At 38.3% G+C, this 14,987-nt stretch overlaps 1 protein-coding gene across 1 annotated transcript; it reads left to right on the top strand.

Moving 5' to 3' along the window:
* Positions 1 to 89: 89 nt before the first annotated feature.
* On the top strand, positions 90 to 14,423 carry PLEKHA3 (pleckstrin homology domain containing, family A (phosphoinositide binding specific) member 3). Its single transcript, XM_009333175.1, has 8 exons — positions 90 to 210; positions 3,614 to 3,730; positions 5,205 to 5,360; positions 7,677 to 7,813; positions 8,818 to 8,982; positions 10,153 to 10,196; positions 10,751 to 10,866; positions 12,519 to 14,423. Exons 1-8 carry the CDS (start codon positions 90 to 92, stop codon positions 12,644 to 12,646), a joined length of 984 nt encoding a protein of 327 aa, XP_009331450.1. The 3' UTR covers positions 12,647 to 14,423.
* The last annotated feature ends 564 nt before the right edge of the window (positions 14,424 to 14,987 follow it).

Below are 14,987 nucleotides of genomic sequence, written 5' to 3'. Positions count from 1 at the left end.
AGCCGCTCAGCCGGGCCGAGCCCCTTCGCGCTTCCCTCGCAGCCCTGCGGCGTGGGCACCAGCGCGGCCCCGACAGCCTCGCAACCGAGATGTGCCCGGCCCCCGTGGCCTTCCACTGGGAGCTGGGTGGCCAGGCACCTCTGGAGACCTGGATTGCGCCTTGCCAAGTTAGTCAGGGACTCGTAACGGGACCGGCGGCGGGGAAACGCTGTTTGAAGTGTCTCACGCTAACGGCCCAGCTGTGGGGTTTTCCCCTCTTTCCTCTCAGAAATAGCTTTAATTTGCAGCATACAAACTTGCAGGGTGTCCTCGCTCGCAGCTGAGGAATCATCTTTAAATCTTCAACGCTAAATGTAAAAGTCTGAATTCTCTTTTAATTTGGTTTTGAATGGTAATTTTTCTGAATCTGTGCTCCTGTATCCTAACCTGTAAAACAGATAAAAAAACTTCAGTTCTGGGTGAAGTATTCACACCATTTACTTTTAGAAGTGCTGCAGAAAAAAATGCACTAAATGCCTGCGTTTGCCGTCAAAGCTCTGGTTTTGTTTGCCTTGTACTCTGTTGTAATAGAGATACCGCCTCCCTCTGGAGATAGCAATGGATAGATGGTACTGTCAAGGTGAAACAGATTTCTCTTCTGACACTCTAATAGGACTAACTGTCCCTCCAGAGCAGATCAGTGTCGGATCATATACCGTGCTTAATCAGGCCTCGTGTTTGACTGCTTTGGCAATATCTTCTTTGCCCTCTCGTTCTTCAGCACTTCACGTGTGCTGTTCTGCTTCAGCATATTCAGATTTTTCAATGTGGAGTGGGGTGAAACTCAATTCTGAGCATTTATAAAACACGGGCCACATTGCAAGAATTGTGCGCACTTGCTGTGAATTGAAGTGTAAAGAGCATAATCTTGCATTTTTCAGAGCAAGTATGTGTCTATGTATACTGGCCTTGTAGTCAGAGAACAGTTTTACTGTAATTAAATAGATATTTGATAAGGTATTTTCACTTCTTCCCAATAAATGTACAGAAAACATATAGGAAAAATTGTCGTTATGAAAGAAATAACTTGTACTCATTACTTCCTTTTGAAATAGAATGGAAATTGTCACTTTCACTTATGTGACCAAAAATGTTACTGTAGCAAAAGGTAGAAGATCACAGGTAATGAGCTCGTGTGGTGTTTCATATAAACGTCCCATTTGAAGTCTGTTATCTAATAAGTAAATATTCAACAATAACTGTGAATGCTGTACACACAATAGACTCTTATATCAACATGCAGCTCACTTCTGCTAAAAGTCAGTAGCCCTCTAAAATAGCAAACTGCAGAACCCTTCCTTCCGTGTGTGCTGGCCAACTGAGAGCATCTGCTCCTCTTGCATTTCAAAATTACAGTGTCGGGAATTCCCTACAACTTCTGGAATATAGGAGGGCAGCAAATAAAAAAAAATCTAATAATATTAGTGAAATTTTTAAATGTTATTACTACCAACTTTCTTATTACTCTACTGTCTATTTTTGTAGCCAGAAATAGGCTGTAGTACTTGTTGTCATTAACGGTAGAAGCCAAGCAGCAAAGGAGCTTATTACAGTTGCTGAAGCATCGTGGAAAACATTTAGTTTCCTCCTTCATTAAAAGCAAAGCCCAGAAATAGGTCTTTTTTTTTCCCCTCAAATAGTATGTGTGCATCTAAGAATTTGTGAAGTACAAATTTGTTAAATATTTTGTCAAACATAGGACGCTGTTTGCCCAATTTCAAATCAGAAGAGGTGTTCTTGTTCTATAGCTTGCTTCTGTGAGGCACTTGGAATCTTTTAAATCCTTTGCTTCTGTTTTTTCCAATACCAGCATAATGTGAGGCTGGAATAATCATCCATCCCTTTTGATTGGAATCGGAATGTTGAAACAGGGGTTGACTTACCACCTGTGCATGCACTTAGGAGATAAGGGCAGCACAGAGTCAATGTTTTGCAACACAGTGTAGCAGGAAAAAAAACATTAGTGCATTTCTGAGCTGCTTTTTAGAGGACAGGGTCTTCAGTACAGTCATTTCATGTCTGTTTGCATATTCTTTGGGTATAAGTGGTGATGTACATATACAATTTGAAATATTTCCTGTGGGAGTTGGTATCCTTTAAAGTTTGTACTTTTTTCATTCTGGTTTTATACCTGAGTGTGGATAGGCTTATTAGTTACCATTCTGCATTTTGAAAGGCACAGATGCTTACCATTATAGCTAATAAATTAAAAAAATAGTTACATGTTATTATTTCCTTATCATGGAATTGTGACATGAGGTAATGGGGTCTAGTCTTACGCTTCTTGAATTAGTGTTAAAACTTGTAATGACTTAATGTGAGTAGTATGAAGCCTTTAGCTGATTTTCAAGAGTCTGGTACCTGATTAAGCCTCCTGTGTTATAATACACTGCTGCTGGATGGCTGCAGCTTGCTCTGTTGGAATGCCAATTGGTAAGTGCTGTGGACCACACCGTCATATCACCATAAACGTTGAGTTCTTGGCCACGCAGTTGTTGCCAGTTCAGACCCTAAGCCAAGTATAAGTTTGGTGTTGAGTTGTAAAATAGAGGGATAATCTGCTCCTATCGTACAGCTGACCCAGACTGTAATGGGCCAATGTAACTGTTATGCTCTACTGGAATATTTTAGTTCTATGTTATTTTTAGAAGCAAAGGTGATTTACTAGGCAAAATGGTTTGCATTTAGTAGTATTAGAAATTAGGGCACCTATTTTGAGTTTTATGAAATAGCTGTTAAAAAAAGAAAAAAAAGGGAAAAAAAGGAAGGAAAAAAAAAAAGGAATGCTAATATACTTTAAGCCTATGACAACAATTTACTATGTAGTGTAATGCTGCATACAGTTCTCGCAGGTATTTGCATCGATGCATAAACTATGTTTTATAGATGTAGTGAAGTCAGAGATCATCATATAATTTTGCTAATGCAAAGCTGGTGAAAATCTTAGTAGAGGAGCTGGTGTATGCTGTCCTCACAAATGGACCTAGGAGTATGAGCCATGTGTCAGTTCCCCACACAATGCCTGATATTAAATTGTTGCTGAGCAATGGAGCTGGGCTACTTTCAGAGAAAATGGTGTGTCAATAGTTAAGTGTGAAATATAGAAGTTTTCACTGAAATGCAGTAGGCAGAGGTGACCATAGCATAGCAATTTGACATCAGTCATTTGTGTCTTACAAATAAGATCCTACAATCTTAGGAAAGTCTGCCTAAAAAATACACTTGAAATGAGAATGATAAATTATGTATGTCTGAAGGACCAACCTTCAAAATAGGATTCCTTGGTGGCTAAATTAAAATTTAATTTTGCTTTAGAATGGAATGTAGTGAAAACTGAAATACTGCTGATCTTGCATCCAAAAAGAATGGGAGTGAAATATCTATATAATATAGTTTGGTTATAGAGTGGCTCTGGTCTTCAGACTGCGCAGATTGTTTACTTCCTGCTGTGTTAAATGAATAGTTTAATGTGTTTAAAACTTTTTATGAAAGTTTTAACAGCCAAAGAGCTGAATTTGATTTGCAATTTAGTAATTAGACTGAACTTTCCTTTTCATGTTTTTGATCTCACTAGGTTGGCAGCCTCGGTGGTTTGTTTTAGACAATGGGATATTGTCGTACTATGATTCACAGGATGATGTTTGCAAAGGCAGCAAAGGAAGTATAAAGATGGCTGTGTGTGAAATAAAAGGTAAGAGTTAATAGATTTCTGCTTGAGGAAATTTTAGTTGCCAGGGAAATAGAAAAGATCACCCAACATACATTTTGCATCACAAGTTTTTCCTCCTCTATTTTTGTTTATCTATAGTCCAATGTGACTGCTTCATAGTTCACAAATAATAATGGATGTGAATTACGAAATGGTGACAAAGAAAAATGTTTTTGACAGTTAGAGCTCTGTTTTGAGATTTAGAACCCACCATATATTCCTTTTTGTTTTAAATAGTTGTGTGCGAGTGGCTTATGCTTGAAGTTACCTCGGCTCGTTATTTAGTTCTACTGCTTAATCCCTCTTATGACCAGGGGTAAGAGACTGATTCATAAATGCTAGTTTTTCAGAAGAGCAGCAGCAGTGACCCAAAAGGGGAGATTCTTGTAGACCAGGGATGTTTAGTCTTTTGTTTTCCTGAGTAATTTTTACTTTTGTGAGTGCTAGCAGCTGCCCATGTGCATGGGTGATGGATGTATTAGAGTTAGTAAGTGTACTGTTTGTGTCACACTGAAGGCTAAACTCACAGTCTATTCTAAGCTGTAGGTCAACCTCCTTGGCTAATAGCAAGGCATTGTCTAACTCTCCATTGCTTTCAACTCTTGACCTCTTTCCAGATACCCGCAGATGCCTGGGCTTGTGATGTGGGTACTTGTATATTAAAAAGTGGGACTTCTTATTTTACATGGGCAGCCAAGTATTTCTCATGTGGTAACTCCTTTTTGTTACTGTTTCCTTGGTGTAGATGAAATCAGTGATGTCAAGTGGGAGATCCCATTTTTTGGCCATTCCAGTTGTTCATTTTGCCTTGTCATCTTGTTCTTTTGGTGAAGGAAAGATAATAGTTGAAGTCGGGATTTGGTGCAGACTCCTGCATCCGTGGCTAGTGGGGAGTGGATCTGGAGGAACTGTTGTTGATAACATGAAACTCAGCAGAGTATTCAGCTAAAGATATGGTATTGAATATAATAGACTGTAAACAAAGTCCACCTCGTTCTTGGTTCTAGGACTCTGCGACCTGAAGCCAGATTTATCTAGGAGGGAGATTACTTCAGTTTTTAGCCTAGTCCTCTGTAAATACTTGTCCTTGCAACAAAACTCTTCAGTTTGCCATGTTTAGACCAGGTTTGGAATACAAGAGTTATTACAGATTATACGCAGTATATTGTTAATGCAGAAAGGGAACCCCATTGTACTTGAGTCTGGCCACTGTTTGGTGTCTCGTGTTCCTACCTGTTGACTTGAAGGCATGCTGGGGAGAAGGCATGAGCAGCTTTGGGCTTTTTGTATTTAGCAGTGATACATTGTGACTTACCATATTACTTGGGGATTGTAATAAACATTTTAAAGTACTATGATCAGTATTTAATAAATATTGTTACTTCGTTGAGGTTTTGTTGTTGGGTTTGGGTTTTTTTTTTTTTCAAAAGTTGTTTTTTGTCTCCTCTGTCATAAGTTCACGCCACAGACAACACAAGAATGGAGCTGATCATCCCAGGGGAACAGCATTTCTATATGAAAGCAGTTAACGCAGCCGAAAGGCAAAGGTGGCTGGTAGCATTGGGGAGTGCAAAAGCCTGTTTAGCAGATACCAGAACAAAAAAAGAAAAAGGTATGTGTGTTACCTAGAGCATATACAATCTTACCACTTTTTCAAATGCTTGTTTTCAGACAATGATAGTGCAAATATTGTGGTAGAAAGTCAGTATTATTGTCTTTAAATATAAATTGTAATTATTTCTAGTCATCTATATGGTAAATTCTCCCTTGGTGCTTGAATTAGAGGCCACCTCCATTGACCTCTTCTATCTTAAGAAGCTGAAGTACCAGCAACTTATTGTCGTTACAAGAACAAACATGTTGTTTGTAGCTGTTGTGAAGCCATTTCTTTTCTGCTGTTTTGATTCTTTATAGTTACTGTTGTTTTTTCAAGAATTTTTCTTGGATGGCTTAATGTAACCATTTCCAGCCACTCTGGTGGGCGTAAATTTCATCCACTAAATTTTTTCTACTTTACATTGCAGCTAAGAATGATTTCAACTTTATCTTTCCTAGTAATGTGCCTCTTTCTTAGTGGTCATTAAATTAGCATCAGTTATCATAGAATAGTTTGGGTTGGAAGGGACCTCTAAAGGTCATCTAGCCCACCCCCCCCTGCCATGGGCAGGGACATCTTCAACTAGATTAGGTTGCTCAGAGCCCCGTCCAACCTGACCTGGAATGTTTCCAGGGATGGGGCATCCACCACCTCTCCGGGCAACCTGTGCCAGTGCCTCACCACCCTCAGCGTAAAAAATGTCTTCCTTATATCTAGTCTCACCCTACCCCCCTTTAGTTTAAAGCCATCCCCCCTTGTCCTTTTGCAACAGGCCCTGCTAAAAAGTCTGCCGCCATCTTTTTTATAAGCCCCTTTTAAGTACTGATCGGCTGCAGTAAGGTCTCCTTGAAGCCTTCTCTTCTCTAGGCTGAACAGCCCCAACTCTCTCAGCCTTTCTTCATAGGAGAGGTGTTCCATCCCCCTCATCATTTTTGTGGCCCTCTTCTGGACCTGCTCCAACAGGTCCGTGTCTTTCTTAATGCTGAGGGCTCCAGAGCTGGACGCAGTACTCTAGGTGGGGTCTCAGCAGAGCACAGTAGAGGGGCAGAATCACCTCCCTCGACCTGCTGGCCATGCTTCTTGTGATGCAGCCCAGGATGCGGCTGGCCTTCTGGGCTGCGAGCGCACATTGCTGGCTCATGTCCAGCTTTTCATCCACCAGTCCCCCCAAGTCCTTCTCGGCAGGGCTGCTCTCAATCCCTTCATCCCCCAGCCTATATTGATAGTGGGGGTTGCCCCGACCCAGGTGCAGGACCCTGCACTTGGCCACGTTAAACCTCATGAGGTTCACACAGGCCCACTTCTCCAGCTTGTCCAGGTCCCGTCTCTGGCGTGTCGACCGCTCCACTCAGCTTGGTGCCATCTGCAAACTTGCTGAGGGTGCACTTGATCCCACTGTCTGTCATTGATGAAGATATTAAACAGTACTGGTCCCAATACGGACCCCTGCGGGATGCCACTTGTCACCAACCTCCATCTGGACATTGAACCGTTGACCACTACCCTCTGGATGTGACCATGTAACCAATTCCTCACCCACCGGACAGTCCACCCATCAACTCCATACCTCTCCTTTAGTTTAGAGAGAAGGATGTTGTGGGGGACCGTGTCAAAGGCCTTACAGAGGTCCAGATAGATGACACCTGTAGCCCTTCCCATGTCCACTGATGTAGTCACTCCATCACAGAAGGCCACTAGGTTAGTCAGGCAGGACTTGCCCTTGGTGAAGCCATGCTGGCTGTCTCGAATCTCCTCCCTGTCCTCCATGTCCCTTAGCATAGCTTCCAGGAGGATCTGTTCCATGATCTTGCCAGGCACAGAGGTGAGACTGACTGGCCTGTAGTTCCCCGGGTCTTCCTTTTTTCTCTTTTTAAAAATGGGGGTTATGTTTCCCCTTTTTGAGTCAGTGGGAACTTCACCGGACTGCCACGACTTCTCAAATACGATGGATAGTGGCTTAGCAACTTCATCCGCCAGTTCCTTCAGGACCCGCGGATGGATCTCATGGGGGTGCATGGACTTGTGCACCTTCAGGTGCCTTAGTTTGTCTCGAACCTGATGTTATCCCACAGTGTGCGGCTCTTCATTCTCCCAGTCCCTGCCTTTGCCTTTTTTATCCAAAAAGTTTTACTTTTTTATCCAAAAGTACAAACTGTCGTCTGCTTCAAGTACAGTTCTTGACTCATTGCAGAATCCAATTTTCCTCAGAATTAAGTGGAAGTTTAAGTGAATTTTTAAATTGATCTTTAAATTTAAATGAAAAGTGCTTAAAAATTAAAATGTGTACATACATTATATGCAATAAATTGATATTTCCTTTATTTTTAATAGAAATAAGTGAGACCAATGAATCTCTTAAAACCAAAATGTCCGAACTTCGTCTCTACTGTGATCTTTTAATGCAGCAAGTTCATACAATACAAGAATTTGTTCACCGTGATGAGACTCGCTCTCCTCCCAGCATTGAGGTACAGAATTTCTAGCATGCCATTGGAGAACCTAACTATATAATACACCTCAAGTTTCTGTTGACATCTTATGTCTTTTTCTTCTCGGTAATGTTGGGAGATTTAACCTAAGGTCAATTTTTGAGTGCTTGTGTGTATATAGTACTAACAGATGTGTATATAATACTAACAGTGATTATATGTGCATAAAGTACCTGGATGATTCAACTGTAATTGTAACATGCATTAGGAAGCAATTGTGTTATTGAGTCATTTGGTTAAAAGGCCAGAAGAGCTGCCATATGAGTTATGCAATAATTTTGTCTTGTTTTGCATCTCTGTTATGGGCAGAGTAGTTGAAACAATCTTGTTTGTCCATTCTTTACTTCCTTGTGTAGGAGGATATTCCGTTTTGTTATCAGTGAAAGCTAGTGTTACAGGTATTGGAAACCTGCGGTGTAGATAAGTCTCTCTGAATATGCACAAGTAAATTATTCTAGTATTTCTGCTTTTGAATGAAAGTTAGTACTGGGAATTATGAATGGCTTCATTCTTTACACTCTTGAGCAGTGTGTGGACAATATTGTTGTCCACTTAGGGCAAAGCAAGGGGTTGGTGCTTAGTCACAACACAGCAAATGACACAGCAAACTGACCTGCAGGCTCCTTGCACTGGAGTGATAAACCTGTTTGCACGTTCTGCTCCAATTCGCTTGTTTCACTGAATGATCTTCTGATACCAGTTAGTCACTCTGAGACAAACTTTGCAGTGAAAATGTTACAGCATTGTTGGCTGATACCTTAAAGAAATTCAGATGTCAGAAAGAAATTACAATGCTGTCACATTTGTGTGCTTAAATTAACCTCATTGGAAGGTGTACATTTGATTAAATAAAATGGGAAATGGAAGTTCTTAGTGGCAAGGAGGGAGATTAGAGTGTGTGTGAGTGGTGGTGTGGGAGAGTTGTATTTGCATATTTTCTTTTTTTTTTTCTTGCTTATGCTTGTGCTTTCATTTATTTTCAGAACATGAATGAAGCCTCTTCCTTGCTTAGTGCCACATGTAATACGTTTATCACAACACTTGAAGAATGTGTGAAGATTGCTAATGCCAAGTTTAAGCCAGAAATGTTCCAGCTGCCTCACCCTGATCCCTTAGTTTCTCCTGTGTCACCATCACCTGTCCAAATGGTTTAGACATTTTGAAATACTATTTTTTTCTAAGTGTCATATTGCTGGTTGGATGGGGGGGAAGAATGGCAGAAGATTATGCTATTGCTATGTGCTATGATGTCAACAGTTGAAATCTTAACTCTGTTATGATCAGTACTGTTCCTAAATGTAAATAATTTTCTGTTCCCAGTCTTTGCTAGCCTTTACATAATCAGAGTAATTTATCATACATGTCAAGACCCTGTAACGAGGTATCTTGTAAATGAACGAGGTTTAACTTTTCCTCAGTTCAACTGTTTCTTTGTTTTTTACAATGCTAGCTGTACACTGATCTTAAAAATTTCATAACCTTGCCTCCTGTTTAAACAGATAAGTACCTTGTGGCTTGAAGCACTTCAGCAAGATAGCATATCTTTCAGTGTATATAATTCAAATGTTTCTATTAATCTAACATGCCCTTATTTAACAAAAAGGTAAATAATGGTAAAGATATTACTTGCATAACTCTTCACTACTGATTATTTCCCTTAGAAGGACAGTGTGTGTGGAATCATCTTAAATGTCTTCTCGATCACGCGTATAGATTCCAAGATGAGCTGTATTGCGGGATTTTGTTGTGGGAATCCCTTTCTTTGCACTTGGATCTCTTGTCTCTATCTTCAATCAGTTTACTTACAAAGCTGATCATTATTGATTTAAATTAATAAGTTTCTTTTATACGCATAGAGATTTGACAGTGGTACCAGAAGAACCACAAGGAATCAAGAGGCAGGGTTTGGCTTTATTGTGTAATGGGGAATTTAAGCTGGCATTTGGTAGAGGAAAAATGTCTTGATATTTCTGTACATCATAGCAATTAACAAATGGCTCTGTGAGTAATTTTGGAGCAAGAGAGAATGAATTCCGTAGAAACTAGATAGGGTTTTTTTGTAGTAAACTATTTCCTGTGTGGATGCTTTAAAACTTTTAATATTGATGGCAATCCATCTGTTTTCATATAGTCAAATCAGATTTTTAACTAAGAATGGTTGCTTTTGATTAAAAAAAAAAAAGATTGCCCTCCCTCTTTGTAGATACTGTAAATAAAGTAAAAATTAATGTAGGTATGGATATTCTTATAAATAGCTTGTGACATTTTTGGTGTGGTTTGTTTGGTTTTTTTGTTTGTTTTGTTTTTTCCCCCCCTAGATGAAGCGTTCCATTAGTCACCCTGGTCCTTGCTATTCAGAAAGGTAACTTTCTATTTCATTAAGCTTTTTTCGTATGTCTCAAAAAAAACCTCCCTGAACCTGCTAGCATTAAAATCAAAACATGAGAATTGTTCACTTGGGGGGAAAAAAAAATTGAACAGCATAAATTGATCTAATTTTGAAAATTAAGGGTGCAGGTTATCAGTGTCGGCAAATAATGCAGCTGCTGTCTCTAATACACTATAAAAATGTCTTCATGCTAGAAACTTTATGCAAATGACTTATTCTGACAAGTTCATGAAATTAGACATAGAGCTTGAAACGCTAACATTCTTTTTGGGTCAGTATTTCAGATTCTCGAATTATTTTCTTCTGCATGCAAAGATTATGTTATATTTTTATTTCCATTTTCAGGCTTTATAATTATGAAAGTTAAGAATGTTCTGTTGACTGTGCCATTTTTAGCTTAGTATAGTGAAAAACATTGATACTAACAGTTTAATATAAGCACCAAAATTATTTTAAATTTAAGGTATATTGAGTTTGTGTGGGTTGTTACAGATTTTGCTTACTAATAGATCTCATTTCTTTTATAGGAATAATCACTCTGTAAAAGAACCAATTTCAGCTCTTCACAGATTTTCACAGCGGCGCAGAAGAACATACTCGGATGCAGAATCTTACAGTGATACTCCCTTTGAAGATTCTCAGAGTAAGTTTGGAAGAGGGATGGTTTTCTTTTGTATCTTTTCGTACAATTTATTACCCTGTTTACAGCAGCTGTTCTAGTGCGGATCTCAGCACAAGGAAAAAAGTTTTCTTAGTTATGCAAAGTTCTGGTTGTAAGATTTCTATATTATAAATCAAAGCACTTGTGTAGTTTGTTATGTGGCTGACTTTTGCTGGCTTTCATTCATATTGAAAAGGATCTTACAGCGGGAGTAGTTGTATTGAAATCAGTGAGGCTACTGGCAAGATAAAATGAGACATAACTAGAAAAGGGATGTTTGTACTAACAGAATCTTACATGAATGATGTTCTGGTAAGTGGTGTGGAATACTGTTGTTTGCCACCTGCTTGTTGTCACAAATCAAATTCTCCTTTCTGTGACCCCTGTGTGTGGGGGAGTTAATTTCCACCCAGTGCATTGCGGAAAGACAGTTCATTTCAGTGGCGGCTTGCCTTTTGTAGAGAACAGCACTGTTCTGAAAGAGTGCAGCCTTGCCAATAATAAATAAAAGCAACCCAAAAATTATGAAATGATGTCATTATCAGAATATTATTCCCTCCTGATTAGATGGGCCTATTGAGTTAGTAGCCAGTTCTTCTGTGGTTTTCGTTTTGAATCTTGCTGTCACTTTGACTCCATCCTAACTCTTCTCAGGGAGATTTTAACTTGACTAGTTCTGGTTTAGTCTTGCTTCCTTTTGGAGTACCTAGTGCCTCACTTGGATTGAAAAAACCTGAGGCCTGTGCATTGCTGAAAGCCCACATGAGCACAAAGAGGTACTAATGCTTTACATTCTATCATGAAGCAAGTATTCATACCTCTGCACCATTTCCTTGGTTCTCTGATGCTCGTATGTTGCAGGGTGACCACCTCTTTCACCTCACTCATCTGCTACCAGCATAGGGTATGCCAGCATGTATCCCAAGCTAATAAACTTAGCTTAGAATCCTATTTTGTGTCTCATCGCTAATGTAGGTGCACATTAGTCTAGCTTCCTATAATGCAAGGCTTTTGTTGTTACCATCTGGACCTTCTGGCATTGGTTAACCAGTCTGACTCTTTTCAGGACTGCTGAGAAGAGTCTTTGTCTTGTGTGTTTCTGCTAATACCACGTTTTTTTGGTTCCTTACCATGTAGCTCTAGTTTCTAGCTCAGTTTCTCTGTTCTTTTGTTTTCTTTTACTGTGTTAGAAGCTCCCTCTGCTACCTTCCAGTTATCGTAGTTCTTTCTCTTCCCTGTCAGGTAGCCTAGCAATACTCAACTTGCAGTGAGTCATTCATTTCATTTTAATAATAGAAAATGTTTTAATTAAATGCTTATCAATGCATCAGTTCTTTAAAAAAAAAGTTCATGTGTTCCTCATACAGAATACTTCTGCACCTCACAGATTACTGTCCTTCATAATGTAAAAATTATTGTGTGGGAAAAAAAAAATTACTTGATTTATACTAGCTGAACATTCTTTATATCCGTCATCCTTGGGCATGATATTGATTGAAATCTTTCAGGAAAAGTCCAGACTAATTATGCTACTGATGGCTTATGTATAGGAAATAGTTAGCAAATAGAATAACTGACAGATTGAATGAGGTTTTTTTGGGTTGAAAATGAAATACTTATTGATATCTTCATAGGATCTGCTCACTGTTCTAGAAGTGCTGTCAATGGAGATCTGGTATCATCAACCATTCCTGAAGAAAATAGATCAGTATCAAAGGAAAGATCTGAACTGGAAGAGACTCTTTCATCCTTTTCTTCTTGAAAAAAATGAAAGTATTCAATTTTCTATAAATAATGCTATGCAAATGCTGCTGTAATTATACTGTTGTTATAGGAAGTAGTAATTTCCCTTTTTAGAAGGATTTCTCTGCACTTTATAGAATAATATAAAAACTATCTTTGAAGTGTATTTTATCTTTATATAGTTTATTTACAAGAGTATTTTCCTAATATTTCACAGTTTGAATGTGCATTTTTTGGAACAAATGATGGCTTAACAAATAAGCATCCACATTTGTAAATGTAGCTCTTTTTAAAAAGTGTGAAGGTCTGACGGATACATTAGTAAACCTGCAAGGTATATACTTTAGCAAAAAGGTTTCTTTTCTTTTCTTTTCTTTCTTTTTTTTTTGTTTTTTTGAGAAAATGCAACTTGTGCCATGGGCCTCTTGGTCATTTGTACCAGGTCATCCACCAGGAGCTGTGATTAGCCCTGCCGTGGCTTTTTTGCCTGTGTAAGGGCTGTGCAAATGGGCACTAATGGGTCTACTCTAGCAGCTTGATGGTAATTGACATTGCCTTCTTTAAAAACATAAGGATATACATAATCCAGTCCTTATTTTTAGCCAATGAAAGTAGAAATATTTAGTGTATTTTTCTAAACAAATGTATAAAAATAACTTAATATGAAGCATTTGTACCAAACATTGGATATTTAATAATTTTTATTTATTTATTCTTTTTTGCATCAAAAATTTCTACCTACTTTCACTTCTAAAGATCTACTAAAGGCTTCAAAATGTGCATAAATTGTTTCTGGGGTGTGTAGCATCACAAGTAGCTAATGCAGCACTGCTAAGATTTACTCTACTCACTTAAGATGTGTTTTTAGCAAGTATGATAGAAGCAAGAGTTGAAATATTAGACCATTAAACTGCTGTTGTAATGAATATTTGTATCTATACATATTTTATTTATGACATATTTATACAAAAGGGAGCTTCTGTTTTTGTGACTCCTTTATATCGTTTGAGGATGGCATACACCAGGAGCTGGATTCTGCTCTCAGTTACATCAGTGTAAATTTGCATTAACTGTAAGTGAGATCAGAGTCTGACTCTTAATAATTAATGAGTAATATAGTATAACAGCGCCTACTGGCACCTTGGTCCTTAAGGTTTAGTGTTAGCATTGTAAGCTTTTTGGGGATTTTTTGGGATAAACTTGGTCTATAAAGTTTTAGCTGTAGAGCACTTTAAGCAAGCCATTTAACGTTTTTGATTTACACAATTGTTAAATAAATGTACAGGGGTTTTTGCACTCAAGCATATACCAAAATCTGTTTTTATAATCAAATCTTCTTTAATTTGGTTTAACTAGTCTTCCTTTCGTGTATATGAATAATTTGGTGTTTTTGAAGCAGGCTGGAAAGGACAGATGGGAGTGGAATGGAAGCTTTCTTTATAAATTTCTGGAATGCTGATTTATCTAAATCAAAATAGGTTCAAACATTGAGGAAAAACACATGAGCTGATGCCCATATATAAAATAGCAGTTTATAAACCATTGTGTCAGGGTCGAATGGAATGGCTCGTACAAGTAAAGTTATTTGTGGATACCAGCTCAGAGCTCTCATTTGTGCTCAGTTCTGTCAGTTTTCATGCAACTAGCATTTGCATATGCATATCAGCCACACACATGCTTGTACATTTTTTTTTTCTGAATGTTTGCTTTAATGTATTCTATGTGACACTTATGATAATTGTAAAAATAAGTATTAAAAAAGATGCTCAGAGAAGTAAACTACATATTGCAATGAGAGTGTTGTCTTGGGTCATATGCTGTCTTAGAGGTACTTCTTGAAATTTTGCTGAGGTTTCTGCCAGCTTGTACAGTGTTAAGTACATGTCACTAACAAATATCTCTTTCTGGCTTCCAACTACTACAGAGAAAATAGTTTGGACTTCACATTGTGCAAAAAACCTCTGAGACTGATTAGTGCATGTAGTAGTAAATAATAATTTTAAATACTGCCACAGATAGGATTGTTTAGACAAAAGTTATAAGATTCAAGCACAAAATTTGCATATAATTACTTCATCACTGTTTTGGGTTTCTCCATGTCACTAAAGCTGGAATGATGGTTTTGTGTACATGTAACATGTTCCTGCTAAAGTTAAATCAGACTTTTTATATATACCTGTGCCAAACCCCGTGGCAAAAATCCTAAAATGTATTTCAGTGAAATCAGTGAAGATGATATGCCATCATCCTTTTGGCATCTGGACCTAAGAAGTAATTTCTGAAAATGGTACTTACCTGGCTGAATCACAATGGTCCATGTGTAGTAAGACTAAAAAAAATCTGGATGCTCTTACATTTTC

Source organism: Pygoscelis adeliae, unplaced genomic scaffold, assembly GCF_000699105.1.
Source record: "Pygoscelis adeliae isolate BGI_AS28 unplaced genomic scaffold, ASM69910v1 Scaffold160, whole genome shotgun sequence".
NCBI lineage: Eukaryota > Metazoa > Chordata > Aves > Sphenisciformes > Spheniscidae > Pygoscelis > Pygoscelis adeliae.
Note: the sequence above shows the minus strand (reverse complement) of the source record. Positions and strands in the feature narration are given on the sequence as shown.

What these genes read in the sequence shown, in the direction of transcription:
- PLEKHA3 (XM_009333175.1), top strand. Translation starts at nt 90, where the DNA reads ATGTGCCCGGCCCCCGTGGCCTTCCACTGGGAGCTGGGTGGCCAGGCA. An exon ending in CAGAACAAAAAAAGAAAAAG is followed by an intron (nt 5,361 to 7,676) that starts GTATGTGTGTTA and finishes TATTTTTAATAG; the next exon opens with AAATAAGTGAGACCAATGAA. An exon ending in TCCCTTTGAAGATTCTCAGA is followed by an intron (nt 10,867 to 12,518) that starts GTAAGTTTGGAA and finishes ATATCTTCATAG; the next exon opens with GATCTGCTCACTGTTCTAGA.